Below are 23,537 nucleotides of genomic sequence, written 5' to 3'. Positions count from 1 at the left end.
AGGTAACAGGGTTGCCAATGTGGTAAATTTTGGTGCGGTTTTGGGGGATTTAGGGCTAGATAAATTATACAGGTAAGTATTATTAATATTAATTTTATAATAAAAATTCCATTTCCTACCTCGCCCACCAGACGGCCAACCTGTAGGCCAACCTGGTTTTGAGGAGGAGGGACGCAGTCCTGACTCGCGTAACCAGGGCGGCCGGTCATGAGGTAACGTTGGGTCTGAGGAACGGACCGTTGGGTTCCTCCTCTCTTCTTCAGAGAGATGATGGACGCTGCGGTAGAAAATTGTAGAGCTGAGGACAGCAATCGCTTAGCACACCGGGCAGTTGTGAAGACTTCTGGGCAGTCTCGCTCAACTGCGGCTAAGCCTCAGAGCTTAGCTAGTGCTTCCTCCGCTCCTAAGATGTCAGTACCGTTGAGGGTAGTGCAAGAAAAGACCCAGCCTTCCTCTTTTGCTTCGAGAGGTGAGTGTCAGCCCTCCTCTCAAGCCTCCTCCTCTCACGGAAAAGGAGCTAAGTGGAAGGGGAAGAGAGGGAAACGCTAGGGACGGCATTCCCCCTCACCTGCTACCGAAAGTGGGGGGGGGGGGGGGGGGGGGGGCGGTTGCCTGGCGAGCCGTTGGGTAACTTGGCAGCGCTAGGGAGCCAAGACTTGGGAAGTGGATGTCCTTCGGGAGGGATATCTACTTCCCATCGAGTCGAGGCCACCCTCACTTCACACCCGGTCCATCTTTGAACATACATTCCTGATTCTGCCAGGGATGTAGCACTAAGTCAAGAAGTGCAGACCATGCTGAGCAAAGGAGCAGTGGAAATCATACGAGATCAGTCACCGGGGTTCTACAGCCGGCTTTTCCTGGTGGAGAAGTTTACAGGGGGCTGGAGACCGGTGATAGATCTCTCTCCTTTAAACCGATTCATTCACCAGACTCGGTTCACGATGGAAACGGCAGGCTCAGTGCTCGATTCTATCAGGGAGAACGATTTTCTGCTTTTGGTGGACCTGAAGGATGCGTATTTCCAAATACTATCCATCAGTCCTCCAGGAAGTATCTTCGCTTTATCCTTGACGGGACGATGTACCAATTCAGGGCACTTTGTTTTGGTCTCTCAACTGCCCCACAGGTGTTCACACAAGTGTTCACTCTGGTGTCGGCTTGGGCCCATTCGGTCAGGATACATCTGATGAGGTATCTCAATGATTGGCTGGTTCTGGCGAGCACTCACACAGCCTCACAGTTGCTACAGAACAGAGATCGACTCCTCGACTTATGCAGCAATCTAGGTATTGTGGTAAATGTCAAGAAGTCAGATCTCGAACCCAAGGAGAGGATAAAGTACCTGAGCATGCTGATCGTTAAGTTAGCAGCACGAGTCTTCCCCGCAGACTCTCAGATCAGCAGATTCAGGGAGGCAGCCAGATGGTTTCTGTCATGACAGGAACAGCCGGCTCAGCAGTAGCAGGCCGTGATCGGTCACTTGTCGTCACTAGAGAAGTTAGTCCCTCATGGGTGTCTTCACCTACGGTCTCTGCAATGGAGACTAAAGGAGTGCTGGTCACAGGCGCGGGATCTGCAATTCTTCCTGGTTCCTCTTATGGAGGAAGTAAGGGAGGATTTAGTCTGGTGGCTAGACAACAGGAACCTCTTAGTAGGAGTGCCGCTTCGCACTCTCCCTCAGGAGGTGCTTCTGTTCTCAGACGTATCGACCGAGGGTTGGGGCTCACACCTGGAAGAGTTGCTGGTTGCAGGAGTGTGGAACCAACACGACAAGCACCTTCACTTCAACATCCTGGAACTCAAGGCAGCGTTTCTCGCACTCCAAGAATTCCAGGAACGGCTGATGGGACATTCGGAGGTGTTGATGAGCGACAACACCATGGTAGTGGCATACATCAACAAACGGGGCCTAGTGTCCCTCCTGTTACACTAGTTGATGATGCAGGTGCACGAGTGGGCTGTAGCTCACTCGGTAGAGCTGTCAGCCAGATACATTCCAGGCAAGGGAATGTAGTGGCAGACAAGCTCAGCCGCCAGAATCAGGTGATTGGGACAGAATGGTCTCTACACCCAGACGTGGGGGAAAGGCTGTTCGACCTGTGGGGGCATTCAGTAGTGGATCTGTTCACCACCCAGCAAAACAGAAAACTTCAGGTTTTCTTCTTAGTTGTGCCGGACCTATGGGGGGCTGCAGAGGACGGGTTCCAATATCCGTGGGAAAACCTCGTAGTGTATGCCTTTCCCCCGTTCTGTCTGATTCGCAAGGTAATCAGGAGGGTGCTGGTCACCAGCAATCTTTGAATGATTCTGGTGGCACCCAAATGGCCTCAGGCCATTTGGTATCCGGACCTGCTGGCTCTTCTCTCAGAGGCACCTCGAGAGATTCCCCCATGGCACAACCTGCTGTGTCAACCGCATGTGGAACGGTACCACCAGGCAGTACGTTCCCTGGCGGTTATCCACCATCTCGAGCGAGAGGCTTTTCTCGCTGAGCAGCAACAGAGATGGCTGGATACCCCAGACAGTCCTCTGTAGCAGTACCAGGGAAAGTGGTCAGTCTTCTGTGGTTGGTGTCGTAGACGGGGGTCTCTCTCCGCTCAGAGCCACTCTTCAGCAGATAGCGGATTTCCTGATCTTCCTTCGCCGTGAGAAGTTCCTCTCTGTTTCAGCAGTTAAAGGATACAGAGCTGCCCTGGCCCTAGTCCTAAAACTGCCAGGAGTTGATATTTCCTTCTCCATGGAAATATCTCTCCTGATGAAGAGCTTCGAGAGGTCTTGCCCACCCAGGGAACTCAGGCCCCAAGTGGGACGTGACTCGTCTAAAGGAGTTTGACTCGTAGACCCTATGAGCCTCTCCGGGAGTCGTCAGACAGGGATCTGACCCTCAAGACCGTCTTTCTGCTGGCTCTGGCATTGGCGAAGAGAGTAGGAGAACTTCATGGTCTTTCCTTCGATGTCAAACACACGAGGGGATGGGATCAGTTACGCTCGAGTTTGTCCCAGATCTCGTAGCAAAGACTCAGAACCCTACGGTCCCTGGCGCCAGGTTTGAGTCCTTCACGATCCCCTCCCTAGAGGACTTTACTGGTAATGATATGGAAGAGATGCTACTTTGTCCTGTTAGAGTGCTATGGCATTATCTGAGGAAAACTTGACACCTCAGGCCTGAGTATCGACGCCTCTCCCTTAGCACCGGGGTGACCAAGAAAGAAGCGTCCAAGAACACTTTCTTTCTGGCTTCATGAGGTGATTAGAAAAGCGTAGGACTCGGAAAGCAGTGCCGACACCAGTACCTTTCGTCTGAGAGCCCATGAAGTTAAAGGTATTGGTCCAACCCTTGCATTCTGCAAGAACTTGTCAGTTGCACAGGTGCTGAAGGCAGGGGTGTGGTCCAACCAGACCACCTTCACCTCCTTCTACCTTTGGAATATTGCCCATAGGTCCTTGGACACTTTTTCCTTTGGACCCGTGGTGGCTGCTCAACAAGTTGTGTAGCTTACCGAGCTACTTTAACAGGACAAGGTTGCATCTTGTCATTGTGATATTGCATGAATGGAGAATGAGAGTGAGACTGGCTCCTCTTCCTTCTCTTTTCTTCCTTCTTCCTGCGGGCAGAGGGTAGCGGTCACCACATGCTGGACAGGACGACGGTGCAGGTAAGCTACATAACTGAGCTCCATTCTATCTCTTTAGTTAGGGATAGAAGCTTTTATCTGTCCCTTCCCTAACAAGGGGGGCAAGCGGACAGCAGTAAGAGACAAACCCAATGCTTACTATTTGGCCTTTTACTTATGACTTGAAGTTCTTTCTTGCTATTCATTAGAGGGAGGCCAGAGGTTTGGCCGCTGATCCTGCAGTTCTCACTCCGATCAGTTGGACAGAGGCTAGGTTCCCCCACTTGCTCTTACGACCAGGGAGGGAACCCAGGTTTGGCGAACACCAGTCTGTTTACAAGACTCAGATTCCTCCCACCAATAAGTGAGTCTTCCTTATGTAAAGGACCGATGGTTTGTATAACGTGTCGAAACAAATCACAATTTTTGAAAGTAAATTGTATTTTTCCTAACTATACAAACCTGAGGTTCTTTACATATAGGCCTACCTCCTGCCATCCCTCACTCTGTTCCTGGGCCTAAACCAAAGTTGAATGTTTGCATCCAGTCGGGCGGGACTCCCAACCATTGGACAAGCAGTTACTGCCTGACTACCTTGTTATTAAATCTTACGACCGGTCCAGCTGGCACTGAAAGTAATTCCTTATGTAAAGGATCTCAGGTTTGTATAGTTGGGAAAAATACAATTTACTTTCAAAAATTGTGATATTATGATGAAATGGGGTAAACAGCAAAAAGAATGCCAATTTTTTTTTTTTACTAAAAACCATGCTCCTGGCGTCATTTATTGACAAAAAAATAACAATCTAGTTCACAAGAAGACGTATTTAAGTCATATTTCGACTAAAACATTGTATAACAAAACATAATCTTGTCCCATATAAATAGAGTTACTAGAGATACGCTAAATAAAAGCAAGAAAAATGCTCTGAATTGAGTTGAATGTAGTGAAAAAACTAACCTCCATCAACTGATTTTTTCAAAACAAAAGATCACAATGACGCCATCTATTTACGAAAAAAAATAAAATCTAGTTTTACAAGATGTATGTATGTCATATTTTAACTTTAAAACACATATAACGAAACATAACCTTGTCCAACATAACGAAACATAACCTTGTCCCATATAAATAGTTTTTAGAGATTAATTTACGCTAAATAGAAGCAAGAAAATAGTTTTGAATAGAGTTAATGCAACGAAATAAACGTGTGTTTCTCAATTGATTTTTCCAAACCAAAACGTGATCCGTTTGTTTGTATTTTATAGTATAATAGTAATATAAGAATACATACAATATATTATTGGATACTTCAAAGTAAAGGATAACTTTTTAAAAGGGCCAAGGAAGAGATGCATATTCGTTGTTTGTTTTTTATGAGGCAGTCTCGGCAGTTAGGCTAAGCCACGGATAACCAGACAATGGTGTTATAAACCCTACAGAGGGTAAAACCCAGCTATGAATATGCTGAACAAGCACCGTAAAACTGAAATGCCGGTAACTGATACCTACAGTAACCGGGGGCTGCCTGTATCTTAACTAATTGACAATCTTGCTCATTTCACTACTATGTGTAGTCAGTTTCATGTCATTTGTCCACTCATGGATGAAGATGTGGTACATGCGCATGGGTCATGTGATTGGCTGATAATCAATGTTTGATATCGTTGGCTTATTGTGATAAATACAAAGATTCCTGTGTAAAATATGTCAGTGTCACCAAATTCTGTATGATTAAACTTACATCAGCTTTTCCCTTCACAAGGGGTCTTTTATATCTTGCTAAATCTTTTAGTAATGAATAACCTAACATTTCCAGTACCAAGTCTTTAGACAAAAAATTTATAAATAATTTTTTTTTAACCCTTATCACATGTCCAGTCCTATGTATTTACCAGCTACTGAACATCAGAGCTCTCCTTTTCACTTCTGTAATCATATGTACAATCTCCTGATTGTTCTCTGGCAATGAATATAAAATTCTGAGGTTGCAGATATTAAAAAAATCTTATTTTAAAGTGTCCAAGTTTTTTCTGTATATGTCATACATACTTTATCTATAACAATACATACATCCTTTTCTTTTTGATAGTTTAATGTACACAGTTTTCTCTTTATATAGCTGCTGCTCTGTCTTTATACTGTATATACACTGCCCTTTTAATCCCTTCTTCACTTTTCATTGTCTCAAAGTTAACAGAAATGTTTTATCACTTCTAAGAGAACTCATTTACCACAATCTGGTTCTAAATTTAGCTGTTTGCTTTTCTAAAGGTGTCGCACAGCAGATCTTTTTTTTATGTTGTAACACCATGCCACCAAAGTACCACCAGTATCACAAATTACTCTAAATTAGTGAAAAAATTATGGTAATCAAATTTTCACTTGCACAGCTTCAATGTAATGAACAGATCGAGCTTTGATTATATGTATACAAAGGCGATATATATTAGCCACTTGGTACAAAAGTTCATGAAAACATGCTAAAAGATGCCAAAAAACATGCTGTTGTGACACGGCCTCAGTAGATTTCGGTCATTAAAAATCTATTCATTGTATATTTTGTATTCCTTTGCATCTCATTTTATACTTCTTACTGGTTTGTGAAGTTTGTTCTATTTTAATTTTCAGTTCTCTCCTTCCCATCCGACTCCTCAACTGTTTGCATGACTTCTTCCCTCAGATTCTGTTGTAAACATTAGGTCATCAGCATACAGACTTACAGGGTTTCCTTTCCTGCACTTCTTTGTAGCTTCCTCCATTTCTATGATAAAAAGCAGGGTGCTCATGGCTTGTCCTTGATTGGCACAAGATATACGTATCACAAATTCTTCTGATGTATGTGCCATTGTCTTTACATATAATTTTGTATTATGGTAGAATAACATTATGCACTAATTGAGTTTTTCAATTACCCCCAGCCTTTGTCATACCCATCTGTTGTTTTCTTGGTACAGGTAGTTAATCATCATACCCATCTAATTGTTTTCTTGGTACAGGTATTAATCATCATACCCATCTAATTGTTTTCTTGCTACAGGTAGTTAATAACTGATCTGTCATGACTCAGAACAGTAAAGTATGAATGTTTGCTGGAATGGTTTGCAGGGGATTCCCTCAAGAATCACACGATCTTGTCAAACCAATCAAACTATCTGTGATATACCCAGATGGTTCCTGGTAGGTACACTACTTGTCCTGTCACAAAAAGGTGTTGAGGGACTTGTGGGCAGCTTACCTCTAGTAGAATGAGAGGAAGGTAGTGTGACAGCATCAGATTGCTGTCCTCATTTCCTGTAGGACAAAGTTCTTCCAGAAGGAGAGAGAAGGTCCAATGCCCCTAACATTGAGATCAGGGGTGGATCATAGGGTCTTTTGCACTGTTGGGGAATGTGTAAACTTTGGCGATTACTTCCTACAGCCAGAAGGTGATCATGTTATTAGATACCTCCTCCTAGTGACATCCTTTGCTCACAAAAAAAGGGTTGCACTCTGGTCTGAGGTTCTTAGCCCTTTTTCAAGTAACATTTAAGGGCATGAATTGGGTACAGCAACATTTTCCCTGGCTCCTTAGCCAGGTGATATTTTTGGATACTTCCTTCTACTGACATCCTATGCTCTCACAAAATGGGGGTTGCACTCTGGCCTGAGGTTCTTAGCCCTTGTCAAGTATTTAAGGGGCATGAACTGGGCACAGCAACATTTCCTCTGGTTCACTACTAAAAAAAAATCTTGAAAGAGAAGGGAGAGGGAATAAAGAAACTCAAACCTTGGGTCTAGAACCGAGAGATTTTGTCTTAGCCACGAACTCTGGGAGGAAGGGGAATGAGAAACCTCCACCCTTCCGAGTACCTGATGAGGTATGACAATCCATTCGACTTTCAAACTCTTGGCTAAGGCAAGGGCTAGAAGGAAGACCATTTTGAGGGTAAGACCCTTGTCTGATGACTTGGACAGGGGTTGTCCTGACTTGTGCTAAATTCAGATCCCACCTAGGGGCCTGTCTCTTGTAGAGGGCATGATTATTCTAAGCTCCTCATAACCCTTCTATGCCACATATTGCAGAAAATAGTTCACTTTCCTTGGCAGATACTGAGGTGATGTGGAGGGTACCAGACATATTTCTTGCCATTCTGCAAGAAAAGCTCCTCTCGTGTGGTTGCAACACAATACAGATAGTTGTTAACTTACAACCTCTGCAGTTTGTGATGGATTGACTTTTAAGACTATTATGAGACCATGGATATCTGGCTATGATTATGCCCAGTAGGCATAATGCAAATTCATACATTCAACCAGGATTACCAGATGTATGACTTAACAAATAATTCATTGCCATTTCTTATAATTAACATCCACTCCAACGGTACTTCATATTTTGCAACTGCATTGAGGATATGTAACAATAAATGAAATGTAACTGTGCATTGTATGTGGTAAAATGCCTGTGGCTGAAAAATTAACACGTAAAAAAATTGACAAGTACAGTTTAAAAAATAAAACTAAATTTATATTATGTAAAAACTTTGGAATCTAATGATCATTCATAGAATAAACTAAAGAAACTTGAGAGTAAATGAGGAAACAAACACCACCAAAAATATGCTGCACATATCCTATTGCAAAAGTGTGAAAATGTTGTGATGAAATGTCACACATAGAAGTAAATGAAAAAAAACACACAATATTAAGGGGGCCGGCCGGCTAATGCCATTCTTTAAGGACAGGACTTTGATATTCATGCCACTTAATGTGACTTGGGACATCTCCAAACCGCATATGATTTTCGCCTCTGACCTTCGGTTTTGTGATGCCAGGGCGATTTATCCCGAAAATAACCATTTTTCAAATTCTATCTCCTCCCTTGATATTCAGTATTAAGACCTGGGATTACTACCATATATAGACCTGATGTAGACCTCCAATTGAATGAGGAGTTATAGAAAAAAAGTAATTTTTTTGCTAGATATGAATTTTTCATTATAAATAAACCCTATAAATTAGGGGGGGGGGAAATAAAAAAGACTAAACAAAAATTGAAAAAAGGGGCTTCATTTGATTGTTCTGTAATGTCTTTCTGAGTTATATACCAAATTCCAATGTTATGGCTTTAAAACTAAGTGAGAAGATAGATTTAAACTAAGTGAGAAGATAGATTTTGAAGGTCAATAACTATAGTTTTTAGATAGGGCGTTCAAAGTTTTTCTTCGTATGTTAGGGCGTTCAAAGTTTTTCTTCGTATTTTTATAATAACAATGTTAATATAAATAATGAATATTATGAATGTATATTTCTTTTTTTGTGTATTAATAAACCAAAACTATTTATTTATCATAATTTAATCATAAATGATGATCCCTTTGCTCATATATTAGCTTGGGGCACTGCGTCAGGCAAGACGGGGCACTCCTTCCTACGCAACTCTCTCTCTCTCCTTTACTAACTCGGCTAATTACAGCGATTTTTCTTATGTAAGCTAGATGTTTTCCTAGTATTTTCCGTTTTGGCACGATGAAATTCTTGCCGAAACTAAGATAAACAAACGTAAACGCAAGAGAATGTCAAGAGGTAAAATTCGAAGTTGTACTCTCTTTTTACAAAGACAATGTTAATAAATCATGATTATTATGAATTTCATATTCCTTTTTGGGTATTAATAAACCAAAACTATGTTATTTATCATAAATTGAGATCCCTTTGCTCAAAGATCTTAGCCTGGGGGACAGTGTGGTGTGTGCATCAGGCAAGACGGGGGCGTTTACTTACTACGCAACCCTCTTTCTCTCTCTCTCCACTAATTACGCTAATATCGCATATATTATGATATTCTGTAATCATATTAGAGGGAATTTTCTTTGTCTTTATGTTAGCGAGATGTTTTCCTTGTCTTTTCCTCATTGGCATGATGAAATTCTTGCCGAAACATAGATAAACACATGTAAAAGCAAGCGAATGTCAGAGAAGAAACTCGGACGTGTAGACTACTTGAAGTCTGTGCTCGCACTGAAATCATGGTTGAACTTGATACTCCCCTCTGCGACTCACGGAATCACTACAGATGCCATTTCTCACAATTTCTTTGACAATAATTATCAAAATTTACGATAACAGAAGAAATATTGCATTTTCTTGTACGGATGAATGTTTTAGGCTTATTGAGTTATAAGGGTTCCGGCCGGCCCTCTTAAAGCTTCCATACTCCAAATGTAAACGAGTTCTATTTTCCGGTAATTTTTAGACATACCAAGTTTCCATGTTTAAGCTTAATGAGAAATCAATGATCACAATAGAACAGATGATTGATAATACCTTTTATGTTCTTAAAATTAAAATTCCAAGAAAGCCCCAATCTGCATTAAATTATGATTGATGCAATAGTACCTGGTGAAGGGTAATCCATGGCAAGTAAACACAACAGTGAAAAAAGGCAAATTTTCCCAATTATTAGTAATAGAAAGTTGAAGAATGAATAGGGGAAAGAAGTAGATGTTCATGTCGTGCCCAAGGGTCTAGGGGGAGAGAAGAGGGTGATTGCATGGGAGAATGTATCTGTCCTTCAAGACTGTTATTACCCACTGCTCAGTTCCATTTTGCTGCCACGTCATCCAGTGACTCGAGAGCAGCCCCCACCTGTGACAGTGGAGAAGGAAGACCAGTCTCATTAGGTGCCTATTTTCTTGCTCAAGCCTCCTCATTTAAGCTGATCCAGGTAGAATGGGGCAAAAGAACTGATGGGTGTCCAAGCCCTTTGCAGAAGTAGATGGATTGGAGTCCTGTCTTAACTTCATCGGTGGAGGTTGTCTTTCTGTGGATGGCAGGAGAGCTTTGTTCTGAATCTAGGTTCTCATAGTCAGTGATCTACACCTTTGGCTGGACTAGAAAGTGGCTATTTGAGATTGAGGGCATCACATGGCTCCTCCCTCTTAATTGCCACCTCTGCTTTCATTTCCTCTAAGGCAAAGTAGAATGGTGAGTCCAGGATCCATCAGGAGAACCAACTCTCATGTGAAACCTGTCTTGACATTATTATTATTCAGAATGAAACCTATTCATATGGAAAAAGCCCACATGAGCCATTGACTTGAAATTCAAAGTTCCAAAGAATATGGTGTTCATTAGGAAAAAGTAACAAGAGGTAAAGGGAAATACATAAAGAAAAGACACAAGGGAGAGGAATGAATGCATCTGTCAGATATAATGTTGGCCCAAAGGTTAGTGATCTGGTGGGCTAGAAAGGTGAAGGCTTTCCTGCCTGGCACCATAAGCCTCCTCGCGCTTGACCAAGATTTTGGGGTCAACTTCATCATCATATTGGTTGCTGTGGTCTGCTCTATATCTAGCGAAAATGTCACCAGGAGCACCATCATCATCATAGTTTCTAGTCTACGTTGTATGTCAGCCTTGCACAGTTCCAGAGGGAGGTGGAGGGTTAATTCGTCTGCATACTCTGGAATATACTTTTTCTGTTTGAACTGTGAGGGATCAAGGAACTAATTGATCCATAGGTCAAGTTCATCTTTGCCAGAATCCCACAGAAAAGGTTTGACCAAGGTTCTGCTTCCTAGACCAAACCTACTACCCAATGTGAAAGAAAGATTGCAGGTAAAGCTGAAGCCAAGGCCTCTTCCCTTAGGTCATTAAGCTCACAAATGAGTGAAATGATCTCTTGGAACCATTGCACTGCACCAGGTCTGAGGGTAAGGGGCAGGGCCTTCCAGTCTGTTACTAGGCTGGGTCATGATGGAGGGAGATTTCTCTTGTTGCAGTGGGAACCATAATTCTCTGCTCCAACTCCTGTTCATGTGCCCTAGATTGAGGGAGTATAGATAATGGAATCCGTTCTGATGGGTTTAGTGAAAGAGAGATTGGTCTCCATATACCATTTGATAGGAGTAAAGGGGACTGATTGGATAAGTGATAAGTAGAGCAAGCTTTGATAAAAATGCTTGGTTTTTCTTTGTTTTAGACTGTCAGCTTGGAGGGCCCGACAAGGAGGATGAAGGTGGTGAAGGAGGGTCGTTTCATAGTGGTAACCTTTGTTCTCTCATAAGAGGTGCTGGGAGTTGGCATGAGGCTTGGAAACATGTGGGGAGGGGAGAACCTCCACCACCTCAGCCACTGGGGCACCTTCAGGGAGGCAGACGTGGGGAGGGAGAGACTTAAAATGTTTGCCTTGTTGCCCACCCATTGATAGGGAAGGCAAACCCACAATGCTTAAGAAAGGCAATACCTTTTTCAGTTGTTGTACATACTGTTCTCACTGTGGAGAAGGCTATACAGTACATTGAGGACTAAAGGAATCACAATGCACTCTTTACCCGTGCAAGAAATACAGACAAAGTGTGGATCTATTGCAAGAGGCGACATGAAATGATTATAAAATGACCACGACCTTCCCAATGACCTTGGTCTTGTCATCTGTGTCTGTTCTCCATTGAGACAAAGAACCAATAAAAAACACAGAAGCACCAGGAATAAAAAAAAAAAATTGGTACTTTCAGGCAGTTAAGCAAGCATTTAGGATAGATAAATCACAAAAGTACTGTTGATCACACTGCCAGGGAATTGATGTAGAGGTGTCTTAAATCCTATATGAAATGTCTTATTTGCCTATGTTAGCCATTTCAGCTTATGCACAACCCTGTTGAGTTTTATTTAGCATTTAATTTTTAAAAAATCCTGTAGTTCTGTTTCTATGGATTATGCACAGGAAGTATCGTAAAGATCTAATGTAATGGTTGAATTTATTTGCTATTTATAAAATTTGAGCCCAGTGATATTCAGATATTTTACAATGCAGTGTTTAAAGTCATAAAAATTCCAGACCCTTATTCTTCCATGTGTTATTGCTCTTGGGAATTATTTCAAGGTAGACTGCTAACAAATCATAACTGAGGAATAATACATAAATTCTGCATCGATTGCAATGTTTTTACTTAACTTTCTTAGTTTTTAAATTTACAAACTTTTCATTCCTAAAGGCAATAGTGTCCTCCTTTCAGTAAAGAAAATAAAATAGACAAAATAGTGTCCTCCTTTCAGTAAAGCAAAAAAAATAAAAAAAAATACGGGTAAGTTGGGAATAAGATAAGCGTTTTTGGAAGTTTATTCTTAACCTCAATATAATTATTTACTTGACAGTCATATATTTTACATAAAATTATCCCGTCATGTATTTAAAAATTTAGAAATTACTGTGTCACTTGCATTTTTCAATTTTGTGTATGCCAACTGCTGATTTATTTTATAGTGCTGTAATTACCATATATACCATTGTGTTTAAAAATCAGAGGTAGGATATTTATAGGACTTGCAAAATTTTCCTAGTTTTGTCAACTATGAACCTTCCGCCTTTTTTTTACTTGCAGGTTATCAACAACTTGGGAGTCTGCCTTATGTATACTGGTCGTGTAAGTGATGCAATAAAGCTAGTTGAGGGGGCAGTTTTCTCCCAACCAGAAAGGTTCCTCCATGAGGCTGTAGTTCTTAATTTGGCCACTATGTATGAATTAGAATCATCTAATGCACACCAGAACAAATTGAAACTCCTTTCCCTCATTGCTCAACATAAAGGGGATTCCTTTAATGTAGCTGCTCTCAAACTTCAGCCTCAGTAACAACTAACAACATTAAAGTAGTTTAAATCCTAACATATGCTGTAGATGTACATAATCAAGTTAATGTTCTTAATATCTATAATGTTTCAGTTGCATGTAGCTGTGTAATTAACCTTGTGAAAGTAATAAAGGCTAATTTACTGCTGATCAGCCAGTTTGAGTCGGGTGCAATATGCTGTAATGTGGTACTTTGCCCAATAGTCAACGTGTGAATGTTTGAAGTAGTTCTTCCTGTGTCAAAGTGAATATAGACTTGTAACAAAAACTGTACAAAAACATACTGGTTATACATTCAGAATACATACTTAGTTCCATATGAATAAACATGTATAAACTATACCAGTGGTAAAAAACTCAACTGCTTTAAGTACCATTAAACTTTGCTCTTTTATCCTTTAGTGAATGTATAAGAAATTTTAAAATGAAAAACAAATATTGCTTTGAAAATAATGCAATTTTTCTGACCGTATTCTGAGTGATATACCTACTACTGCCAATAACTACAGAAGAAATATGAATGATAGAACAGTAGCAATGTTAATAACATTCATTGAAACTGGATTCTGAAAACTTTTACACGTTTAGTGACTTGGTATACAAAAAATTCTTGTATAATGAACTTCATTTTGAAGTGATTGGTAATGAAGTTTCTTGAACATTTTTTGGAGTATCTAGATGGTAATGTTTGACTGGTTATGGAAGGAAGAAAATAGACATTAACATTTCTAGCAACGGTTGGAAGTTTTACACCTGTGTATCAAAATATTTTGAAACAAACTGTTTATTATGAAAGAAAAAACTAATACACATGGTCAAACTAAATCCCTAACACAAATACCAAATGTGTTTCAACAACATATTGTCACTAAAAGTTTGGCAATTTAATTTTACTTCAGTGCTGATATAAGCTACAATGTTACTTGCAGGGGCGTTTTTGAGGTATGTAAATGTTAAAGGGCAAAGAGCATCCATATTCATGATCTTTAGGGACATAAGTAAATAAAGAACAAGTATTAAGTCTGGTTTGTAAATTGTCAAGACCGTTGTAATTACTGAAACTTTGTTGTATTTAATAAAGTTTTGTAAACAAATTATCCATTGTGATTAATGCCCTTCAAGGTACTTTCAATAATGATGTACACTGTATGCATTCTTGGCACCTGTTTCTGATGTAATTTCACCTATAACCAAACTAATGTAATTCAAGGCTAACTGTATCCTAAGCACCTGAGAAGACATATTGCCAACCAATTCCTATATGTTTTTGCCCTGTGCTTTTGTATCTTACTACATTTATAAAAAACATTTATTCATGTAGGATCCTCATACGTAGAGAGATCAAAACTGGATTGTTTCAACAATGTTCACTAAATGTTTAGCAATTTAATTTTACTGGAAAATCTATACATACTTCTTAAGAGGTTTTCCAAATACTGACCAGAGCATTTGGACGACCAGAACCTAACAGTGGGAGTTCCTCTTCATTCACTCCCTCCAAATCTTCTGTTCTTGGATGCCACCTCAGGAGGTTGGTGTGCTCAACTAGAGTTCTCCTGATTTTGGAAGCGTGGAGTTCTCAGGACAAGAACACCAGAGCAACATGTTGGAGTTGAAAGCTGTCTTCCTGGGCATTCAGAAATGTTTTGAGTGGGTGGTAGGTCACTCCGTTCTCTTATCAGACAACACTATGGTGGTACCCCGTAGGGGTTTAATGTTAGTGGACCTCATGCGGTGCTCTGTAGGCAATATTTAAGGTTCTTTGCAGCGTGCTTTCAGCCCCTAGCTGCAACCACTTTCATTCCTTATACTGCATCTCCTTTCATATTCTTCTTGTTCATCTTACTTTCCACCCTCTCCTAACACTTGATTCATAGTGCAACTGCGAGGTTTTCCTCATTACACCTTTCAAATGTTTGTCAATTTCCATTTCACCACTGAATGACCTCATAGGTTCCAGTACTTGGCATTGGCCTAAATTCTATATTCTACTCTACTATGGTGTATGAAAACAAACACGGGGAGGGCGGGTGGTGTCATGCCAACTTCAGTCGAATTGCACCAGTGGATGATTGACAACTCGGTGGAGCTCACAGCTAAGTACATTCTGGGCAAGAGGAATGTAGTAGCTGACAAGCTAAATCGTTGGGGACAGTTCTGAGTATGGAATGGTCTCTGCATCAGAACATGGTGAACAGGACATTTTATCTATGGGGAAGACCCATGTTAGACCTCTTCATTATGTGGGGAAGACCCATGTTGGACCTCTTCATTATGCGGTTCAACAGGAAGCTAGAGGTCTATGTTGGGTGGTCCCAGATCCGTTCGCTGTGGTGGACGCCCTTCAGTATCCTTGGGACAACCTAGGAGTTTATGACTTCAGTCCGTTCTGCCTGATCCATCAAGTCCTGAATCCTGAACAGTGATGGGTTCCAAGAATCTCAGGATGACCCAAGTAGCTCCTTTGTGGCCCCAAGCAGAGTGGTTTCTGGATCTTCTATTTCTTCTCTCAGCACTGTTAGAGACTCCAGTATCTCTTACAAGCAAGAGGTTTTTCTCGCACGGCAACGACTCAGATGTCCTGCTACCTCAGATCATCATCAGCTGTGTACCTGGGCAAATGGGCCGTCTGCTGTGACTGGTGTGGTCAGCAGGCTCTCTCCACTTGGAACCTCTGTTCAATAGATGGTGGACTTCCTGATTTTTCTCAGAACAGAATGTCTTTGTTTCTGCAGTCAAGGGCCACGGGGCTGCCTTAGGACTTCATCCTGGGGAATCTCTATTGTTGTTCAAGAGCTTTGAGCATTCTTGTTCACCTGAGGAACTCAAACCTCCTACATGGGACCTTACTCTGGTGCCGAGTAGTCTCACTCAAGCTCTGTCTGAGCCCCTGCGTTAATAGTCAGACAGGGAAATGACTTTGAAAAGTTTTCCTTCTAACCTTGGCTTCCTCAGAGTTGGACAGCTCCTTGGTCTAGATTATAACGTAAAATACACCAGGTGTCGATGACGTAAAATACACCAGGGGTCGGGGGTCCGTAGCTTTCTAATTTGTCCTGGAATTCATGGCTAAGACTTAAAATCCGGAATTTGCTAACAATGACCCTCAACAGTTACTACGGTCCCATCAGATCTACTGTGTTGTTATCTAAAAAGAACTCGTCACCCAAGACCTAGGCGTCATATAGTTTTTGTTAGCATGGGCCAAGCAAAGAAAGAAGTGTCCAAGAATACCACTTTGTTTTTGCTACGTGAGATGATAAGGCAAGCCATTCCTCATCGTGATTAGGTAAGCTATTCCTCATCGTCAAGTTCTGTTCACCAATACTGTGCATGCAAGAGCACATGAACTCAAGAGGAATATGTTCCTACCTGGCATTTAAGAACTTGTCTATAGGATCGTAGGATTTAGAATGCTGATTCCTGGCTTCATCAGACCACTTACACTTCCTTCTCCCTGAAGGATATTGCCCACAGGTCCTTGGACACTTTTTCCTTGGGTCTGATGGTGGCTGGTAAAGTTGTGTAGCTCATTCAGTGCCCCTGATGGGACAGTTTGTATCTTGCCTAAGATGATAGTGTAGAAGAGAGAATGAATGAGATGATTGGCCTCTTTTTTTTTCTTTTTCCCTTTCTTCATTATCTACGGGTGGTTTGAAGATTAGACAAATCATACGCTGGAACTGGCTTGACGCAGGTGAGTGTTGCAGTCATACTGTTACAGCATTTTTAATGTTACAAGCAAATCTGCTCTTCAGTAGCTTCTACTCCTCTCTCTGGCAAGGACAGTGAGGAGTGGTAACAAACCCATTTTGTCTGGCTAACATGGTTTGATGCTTGAACAGAAATAGTTCTCTTTGACCTCCGTATATGCAATGAATCTGGACATAGTTACTTTGTATTTAATCCCAGTGAACTGAGTGTTGACATAGTTACTTTGTATTTAATCCCAGTGAACTGAGTGTTAAATACCCATATCTCTAACATCTCAAAGAGGCTTAGATCCTCTTCCCTAGAATCCTCATTTCTAAGAAGAATGATCAGGTGTGCCAAACTTCCAGTTGGTTCAGGATCCTCAAACCTCCCTCAAAGTGAGTGTCTAAATACGTCATGAGGTTCAAACATGGTCTCTGTCCTACTTTCACCTAAGCTACGTATCAGATGCTAAATACTACAGATCTCTTGCACATAAGATTTTTATTTATTTTTAACCAGTTTCCAGCTGGTGCCAGAAGATATATCCTAATGTTAAGACCTCAGGTTTTTTAGCTATGAAAATACAAATTAAAAATGTGTCATTTTAATACTGTATGAAGTTTACTGAATATTAAGCAACCAATTACAGCAGTCACTTATTTGGGATGTACAGACATCATCTACTAACCAACATTCAAACAATGGGATTGCTCCACTTGCCACCCTCAAGTTCAAATTTTGCTTTGCGTGACTCCATATTCTGTACATGTAGTACAGTGTATTGTTTTAGGACGAAAAAACTTGTTCTGTACTGATTTTATATCACTGTACTTAAATAAGTATAGGGAGTACAGTAATCAACTTGCAAACAATTCAACAAGCAAACAGCTGCACAAAACATAACTTATTTGTTAGCAGGGTATGAAGAAGACCAGCTGGCTGGTTGAGGGGTGATTAAATTCATGGATATTGGTATAATATTAACATCAAAAGTAAAGGAGACTGTATAGATACTTTTTAGTCCAAGATATCCATTCTGTGACCTTTGCTTTTTTGCCTTTTTCAGTTAAAAAATAAATTTAAAAAGTTTCTTCTGCAATTGGAACACGGAAAGAAAATTTCCAAATATTGGCTCCAGTGGAGTATGGCATAACTAAATTACAGGTTGCATAGCAGATGTCAATAGCACAACATCCCATTGGTCATTTTGCATATTTTACAAGCAAGATGAATGTTACAGGATAAAAGTTAATTTAGAGTGTAGATTGCCCTCTACCGAAGTAATTTTCATTAGGTTTGCCACTGTTAAGCATACATGCATGACAACTGAATTTTCAACAATCAATTCAATTCAATTAAAAAAACTAATACATATTGAAATTGAAATAAATTTAAGGCCTTTCAATAAAATTAGTTCATGCCTTTACTCCTCTTAGCAATGAAAAATAAGAAAGACGGAAGATTGAGAACCCTGCACATCTGAAATAATGGTTAAGAAAACCCTGTAATTATTTGGTGCCAAATCCAGGACATAATTTTAAGTAAAGGAGTCAACAACTTTATTTTGATGTTTCTGACCACTCAAAGAGATGGCATGGCAAGTTGGTAAAACTACCTACAAGAAGTGAGATTACTCTATGGTCTCCCTCATGTGCTTAAAACATGTACTGTTGATTTAAAAATGCATTTCCTCAATGAATATTGATACACTTAGTGAAAAGTAATTTTTATAAAAATTTTAATATCTACCAGTACAAACCATGCACACCTTTCTGTACTTGAAGGACTAGACAATATTTCAATTTATCAATGGCTTTAGGAAGAATATACTTGACTGAATCTATAAAATTCAAAAACAATGAATTGAAATGGGCATGGATGAGCAGCACGCAAAGGAATGACATGCTCTATGGTAAGAAAACATAGCATAACTAAACACATGCATTAAATTTTTACTACAAACTTTACAATTCTTTGGAGAGTCTGCTGATTCCAGCAGGGATGATAAAGCTGACAAGGTTTTTGTCCAGCAACAAGAATGAAAAACATGCGCCTGTGCTACGGTACACTGGTACTACGTACTACAACGATCAAGTTGAAATATACATATAAAAAAAGATTTTAATGTTATCCTCATAATTTTGTCTGGACATGGCCACTGATACCAGAGACAGCCCTCTCCCATTACATGTAGGTGAGCCCTTTCTGGGAGAAGTGCAAAATACAAAGAACCAAAAGTGCAAAATACAAAGAAACAAAAAACTATGAATTTACAAACAAAATAAGTTTTCATAGAAATCCATCAATCATTAATGTGTCACAAACATCTGTGTGGAATGCACCCAGATACAGGAAGCAGTGTCAAACAAAAAGAAAATCCAGAGTTGCATGGCCGTCAACTCCCTAGTTCCTGTGGAATCTGCCACAGTGCTCAATCTGTGTCACATTCATCTAAGAGAGAGGGGGAAGCAAGGATGGTACAAAAACCAATGATGAACAGGTTTGTATAAATATTTGCATAAAAACTTATGGAAAAAAAAGGGGGGGTTGTTCAATCACAAACGTACTCATAAAATAAGAGCCTGAATTACTGTTTAGGAGGGAAGATGAAGTAGAAGAGTTCAAAATGTACACTTAGCTGCTCGTGGTCCAGACCCTGGAAAGTTCTTGGAAGTTGGTAAAGGTAAGTCCAAAAACATTATTTCCATCAGTAATGAGTTTGCAATGGAAGAAATGGTAGATACTGGACACTTTTACAAGACGTAGGTTTGTAGAGGAAAAATAAACTGATGGAGGGGCTACCACCCTACTAAAAACTGGAATGTCAGGTACTCCAGGAGATGAATGTCTCCATGTTAAAGATTATTATAGAGGAATAAATCACATTAAGTAAAATGACATTGGATCCAAATTAACACAAATTAAAGGTCTTCTGGGCGACACCACAACCATAAAATTAGCATTCTGACATCAGGTCTCTTCTCCTCAGGAGGGCAAAGAACCCCAGATTGAACTTGAAAACTTGGGAGAATTACATGGTGTGCACCTCACAGGCTTCAACTTTAGGACAGCAACATCCTCCTTGGAGCCTTAAAACAAGCCACAGAAAAAAAAGTTTTGTAGCCAAAAGATAGTAAGTTCTTGGACAAGACTTTTATTTAACTGATTTATGAAATTTAGGCTGTCAAACCATCAACTAGGCACTTTCAAGCACTTAAGCTATTAAGACGGTGAAAAAAGGTGGTAGGAGTGATTAGAAAGCAAGGTAAAGACCATGAAAATAAAGATAAAAGTACAAAGACCTAAAGGTAGAACTAGGAACAAACAATGCAGTTAAGCTACAAGAAGTTGGACATTAAGACTGCAGAAAAAGTGATAACTGAGGTAAAGTAAAAGGCTAAAAAGTGGGTGCAGCTAGGCTGAAGGGATGCAGCATACACCTCAAGTAATGCCTACAGTGCATCATGTCCAGTAAATTTATGGCACTATCCCCTATGGGAGGACTTTTTTTATGATGTATAAGAACAAGGACGGAAGAGAGAGCTTTCACGACATGGCAGACTTATACTAAGCCGAAGATGGTATGGTAGGGATTTCAAAAGGAACATATGTGGGAATAATCCCTCTAACAAACTGAGTCTTGGCTACAACCTCTGGGGCAAAGGGCAAACCAACTGAGGTTGTCAAGCAAGGGCAAGCAAAACCAAAGACAAGCTCAAACTTGAAGGCGTCAGTGAAACTTCAGGAATACATTTACTCATGGTGCATAAATTTGTTACTCGAGTCGAGGCAAAACAGCATTGTACATTTTGAATACCATGAGAGAAGTTTCTTTATATTCCTCAAATGGACAAAAAGTCTGCAGATGTAGTGACTGGGAATGGAGACAAAACCTGTGGAAATGAGTTGCCTTTAAAAGAATCCTCCAAGCTAGCAGACTTGTGAAAATCTACAAGTTTTAAATGGTCCAAAAACCACTCATGCCGAGGCAAAAAAAGACAAAAAAAAGCTTTGTATGTCATCTGAGAATTTACCGATACCTGAAACTTTTGTTAGAATCTCATAGACAGATCAGTGGAAGAATGTACATGTCCAGACCGTCCCACCCATGTAGCATGGTGCCCACCACCCAAGCTGAGGGATCGAGCTGTGAAGAATAACATAAAAACATAGTTGGCTTGGAAGAAATTAAGGGCTCTGCATGTACTTGAGCAACGAACAGTTTAATGGTATTAAAGTAATCTTGTCTTTTCCAAGGTTATCATATGACACAAAAATAAAAGCTAGGCTATCATGTGGCACAAAAATAAAAACTAGCATTTTAATGATTAAGCAAAATTAAAATAAAAAATTATTCAAACATTGGTAACAATAACAATGAATGAAGACACCATTCACTCCCTTAAAAATCTGATTACAAATAACATTTTAAAGAACTGGTGAACACTGGAGGGATAATGATCAAATGAGTAACAGTTGCTGCTAATTTTCTTTGGGCTATAAAAAACTTAAGGTATTTGCTTGTTAAATATGGCCATGCAAATCATGCATGAAATGGGATACTAAAACAATAAGTAAAATTAGTAGAGTACATTATAGATGAAAATTAATGATGACAGCAACAAGTAAATAACATAGTGGAGCTTATAAATAACTGCAAGAAGTGTACATCAACTTGACAAACTGCAAATAACACTAGTCTCATTCCCATGGAAAACTGAGGACTTCTATCTTCAAATGCATAATCTTCTTGTCAACATTCTAGCATGATAAGTTGCCAGTTAACACACTTGCTGATGAATCATTATCATCGCACACACCCCTGTCCTTCTTTGGCTTCAACCTTGATAATGCTAGTTAAAAAAAAGAGAATAATACATATTAAGACTTGAATATCAAACATCAGAACACTGGGCAAAAAAATTTGTTTATATCTTTGAAATGCAGTATCCCTCCAACAATACTGTTTCTGATTGAAGCACAGCTTCAAAATAATGCTTATGCTGAGCCTGTTACATAATCACCTCCAAAATATTGTTTCTAATTGAAGTACACCTCCAAACAAATACATCTGACCATTTTATTGCTTCCTTATTACAGCTCTTTGTCTTTCCTAACAACCAAAAGTATAAATTTCCAGATCAAATGGTAATTACTGATGTTGGTTAAATTTTAAGATTAAAAGGATGCAAAATCTTTAGGCACTCATCATTTAATTACAATGTACTTGGTATATTTGGATGTAATATTATCATTACTAATCATCAATTTAAAAAGATAACCAAGATAACATTCACAGAACAGACAAAAAGGGTTTGTTCTTGGTGGAGATATTAGAAAACATTTAACAAATTTCAGCATCTTAGAAATTTGACAAATGGATAACTGAAAATCAAGATGGACAAAACTTCTATGAAGGAGTTATTTCTAGTAGTACTTTATTACATTATTGGTTGTACACTAGACCACCACATACAATGTGATTAATTTTAAGTGCTGTTCTGCATCCAACCGAATTAACAACCTTACACCAGGTAGACATTTTGCTTTTATTGAAAACTAACTTTTGGAAACCACATGAATGTAAATATCCAATGGTAATTTTTACCAAATATAGAGCAAATAAAACCCTGACTACTTATCAAAAAATCTATAAAACGTTTCACCCTGAAACCAATACGTACTCATGATTCTGGCAATGCTTTGCTCAATGAAATTCCTAATAGTACGTATCTCAGTCATTTGTTGAATATTCAAAAGAAAAGTGGAAAACAGTAGGCAGCTTGGTTTGGACACATACTAAGATCCCTTGGTCTCCAGCAGTTAACAGATTAACTGGTACCTTGCCTATGCCACTCATGCATGACCTTTGAACAACATTCTGCACCACGTGAACCTCTTTAATTAGGGTTTCTGACTTGACAATTACCAAAGTTTGGCACATGTTTTATCAACATTGCCATTTTCACTTTTCATTAACAAACTTTGTTTTGGCTTCTTATTAGGTTATGTCTACCCACAACAAATTATTTTACACTCTAATACATTCCCACATACCATATGTGTAACATACCATTTGTATCTGTTTATAAAATACTTTATGTGAAAAAAAATATGATGTCGACTAATTCCCTAAGTCACCAGGTGGTTCTGTGGGCAATGGCCCATTTCTCAAATCTTATTGTTTCATTTCAAATATAGTGCACTCTACTCTAAGCAGTTGAAGGGTAAGCGTATCACTCGGTTAGTCTTGGTATGATATCAAGACGCATATTTAAAAAAAAAAATGTTTTACAGGCAAAATTAGTAGGTTATCCTTGAATGGCGAGACCAGAGATGCTAGCAAAATTAAGGAAGTGCTAGATGAATCCCATCAATTTATTCAATAAACTTTAACCAACTCACCAAAAGGACACTACTATAATAAAGTTTTCTGTGATTAGTTTAAGAGGTTATTTCTATTTTCTCAATGTCTAAATGCTTTAATAAAATTATATTTTTATAATGCAATAATGTTCTATGTATAAAGTTATCAAGAAATTACATAGCTATAGTTTCTAACTAGTATACAGCAACTAAAATTTGAAATTTGTGGTAGCAATTGTTTTG

At 39.5% G+C, this 23,537-nt stretch overlaps 2 protein-coding genes and 1 long non-coding RNA gene across 4 annotated transcripts in view; 2 read left to right on the top strand and 1 right to left on the bottom strand.

Moving 5' to 3' along the window:
• Positions 1–14,327, top strand: part of LOC135225712 (trafficking protein particle complex subunit 12-like) — a 135,699-nt gene extending 121,372 nt beyond the window's left edge. The window contains exon 9 of the mRNA XM_064265080.1: positions 12,987–14,327. Within this exon, the coding sequence (XP_064121150.1) occupies positions 12,987–13,235 (249 nt within the window). The 3' untranslated portion in view covers positions 13,236–14,327. The remainder of the gene's footprint in view (positions 1–12,986) is intronic.
• Positions 589–12,683, top strand: LOC135225714 (uncharacterized). The gene is made up of 2 exons (XR_010317070.1): positions 589–6,617; positions 6,659–12,683. It is a non-coding gene; the product is annotated as an uncharacterized LOC135225714 (long non-coding RNA).
• Positions 14,328–18,642: 4,315 nt separating the features above from the next.
• LOC135225711 (protein argonaute-3-like) overlaps positions 18,643–23,537 on the bottom strand; it is a 470,090-nt gene continuing 465,195 nt past the window's right edge. For both annotated transcript variants that reach the window (XM_064265079.1, XM_064265078.1), the window contains one exon: positions 18,643–21,781. The gene's annotated coding sequence lies outside the window, so the exon portion shown is untranslated. The remainder of the gene's footprint in view (positions 21,782–23,537) is intronic.

The sequence above is a fragment of the Macrobrachium nipponense genome, chromosome 13 (genome assembly GCF_015104395.2).
Source record: "Macrobrachium nipponense isolate FS-2020 chromosome 13, ASM1510439v2, whole genome shotgun sequence".
Classification (NCBI taxonomy): domain Eukaryota; kingdom Metazoa; phylum Arthropoda; class Malacostraca; order Decapoda; family Palaemonidae; genus Macrobrachium; species Macrobrachium nipponense.
The sequence above is the reverse complement of the archived record's forward strand: the minus strand, read 5'-3'. Positions and strand labels throughout refer to the sequence as shown.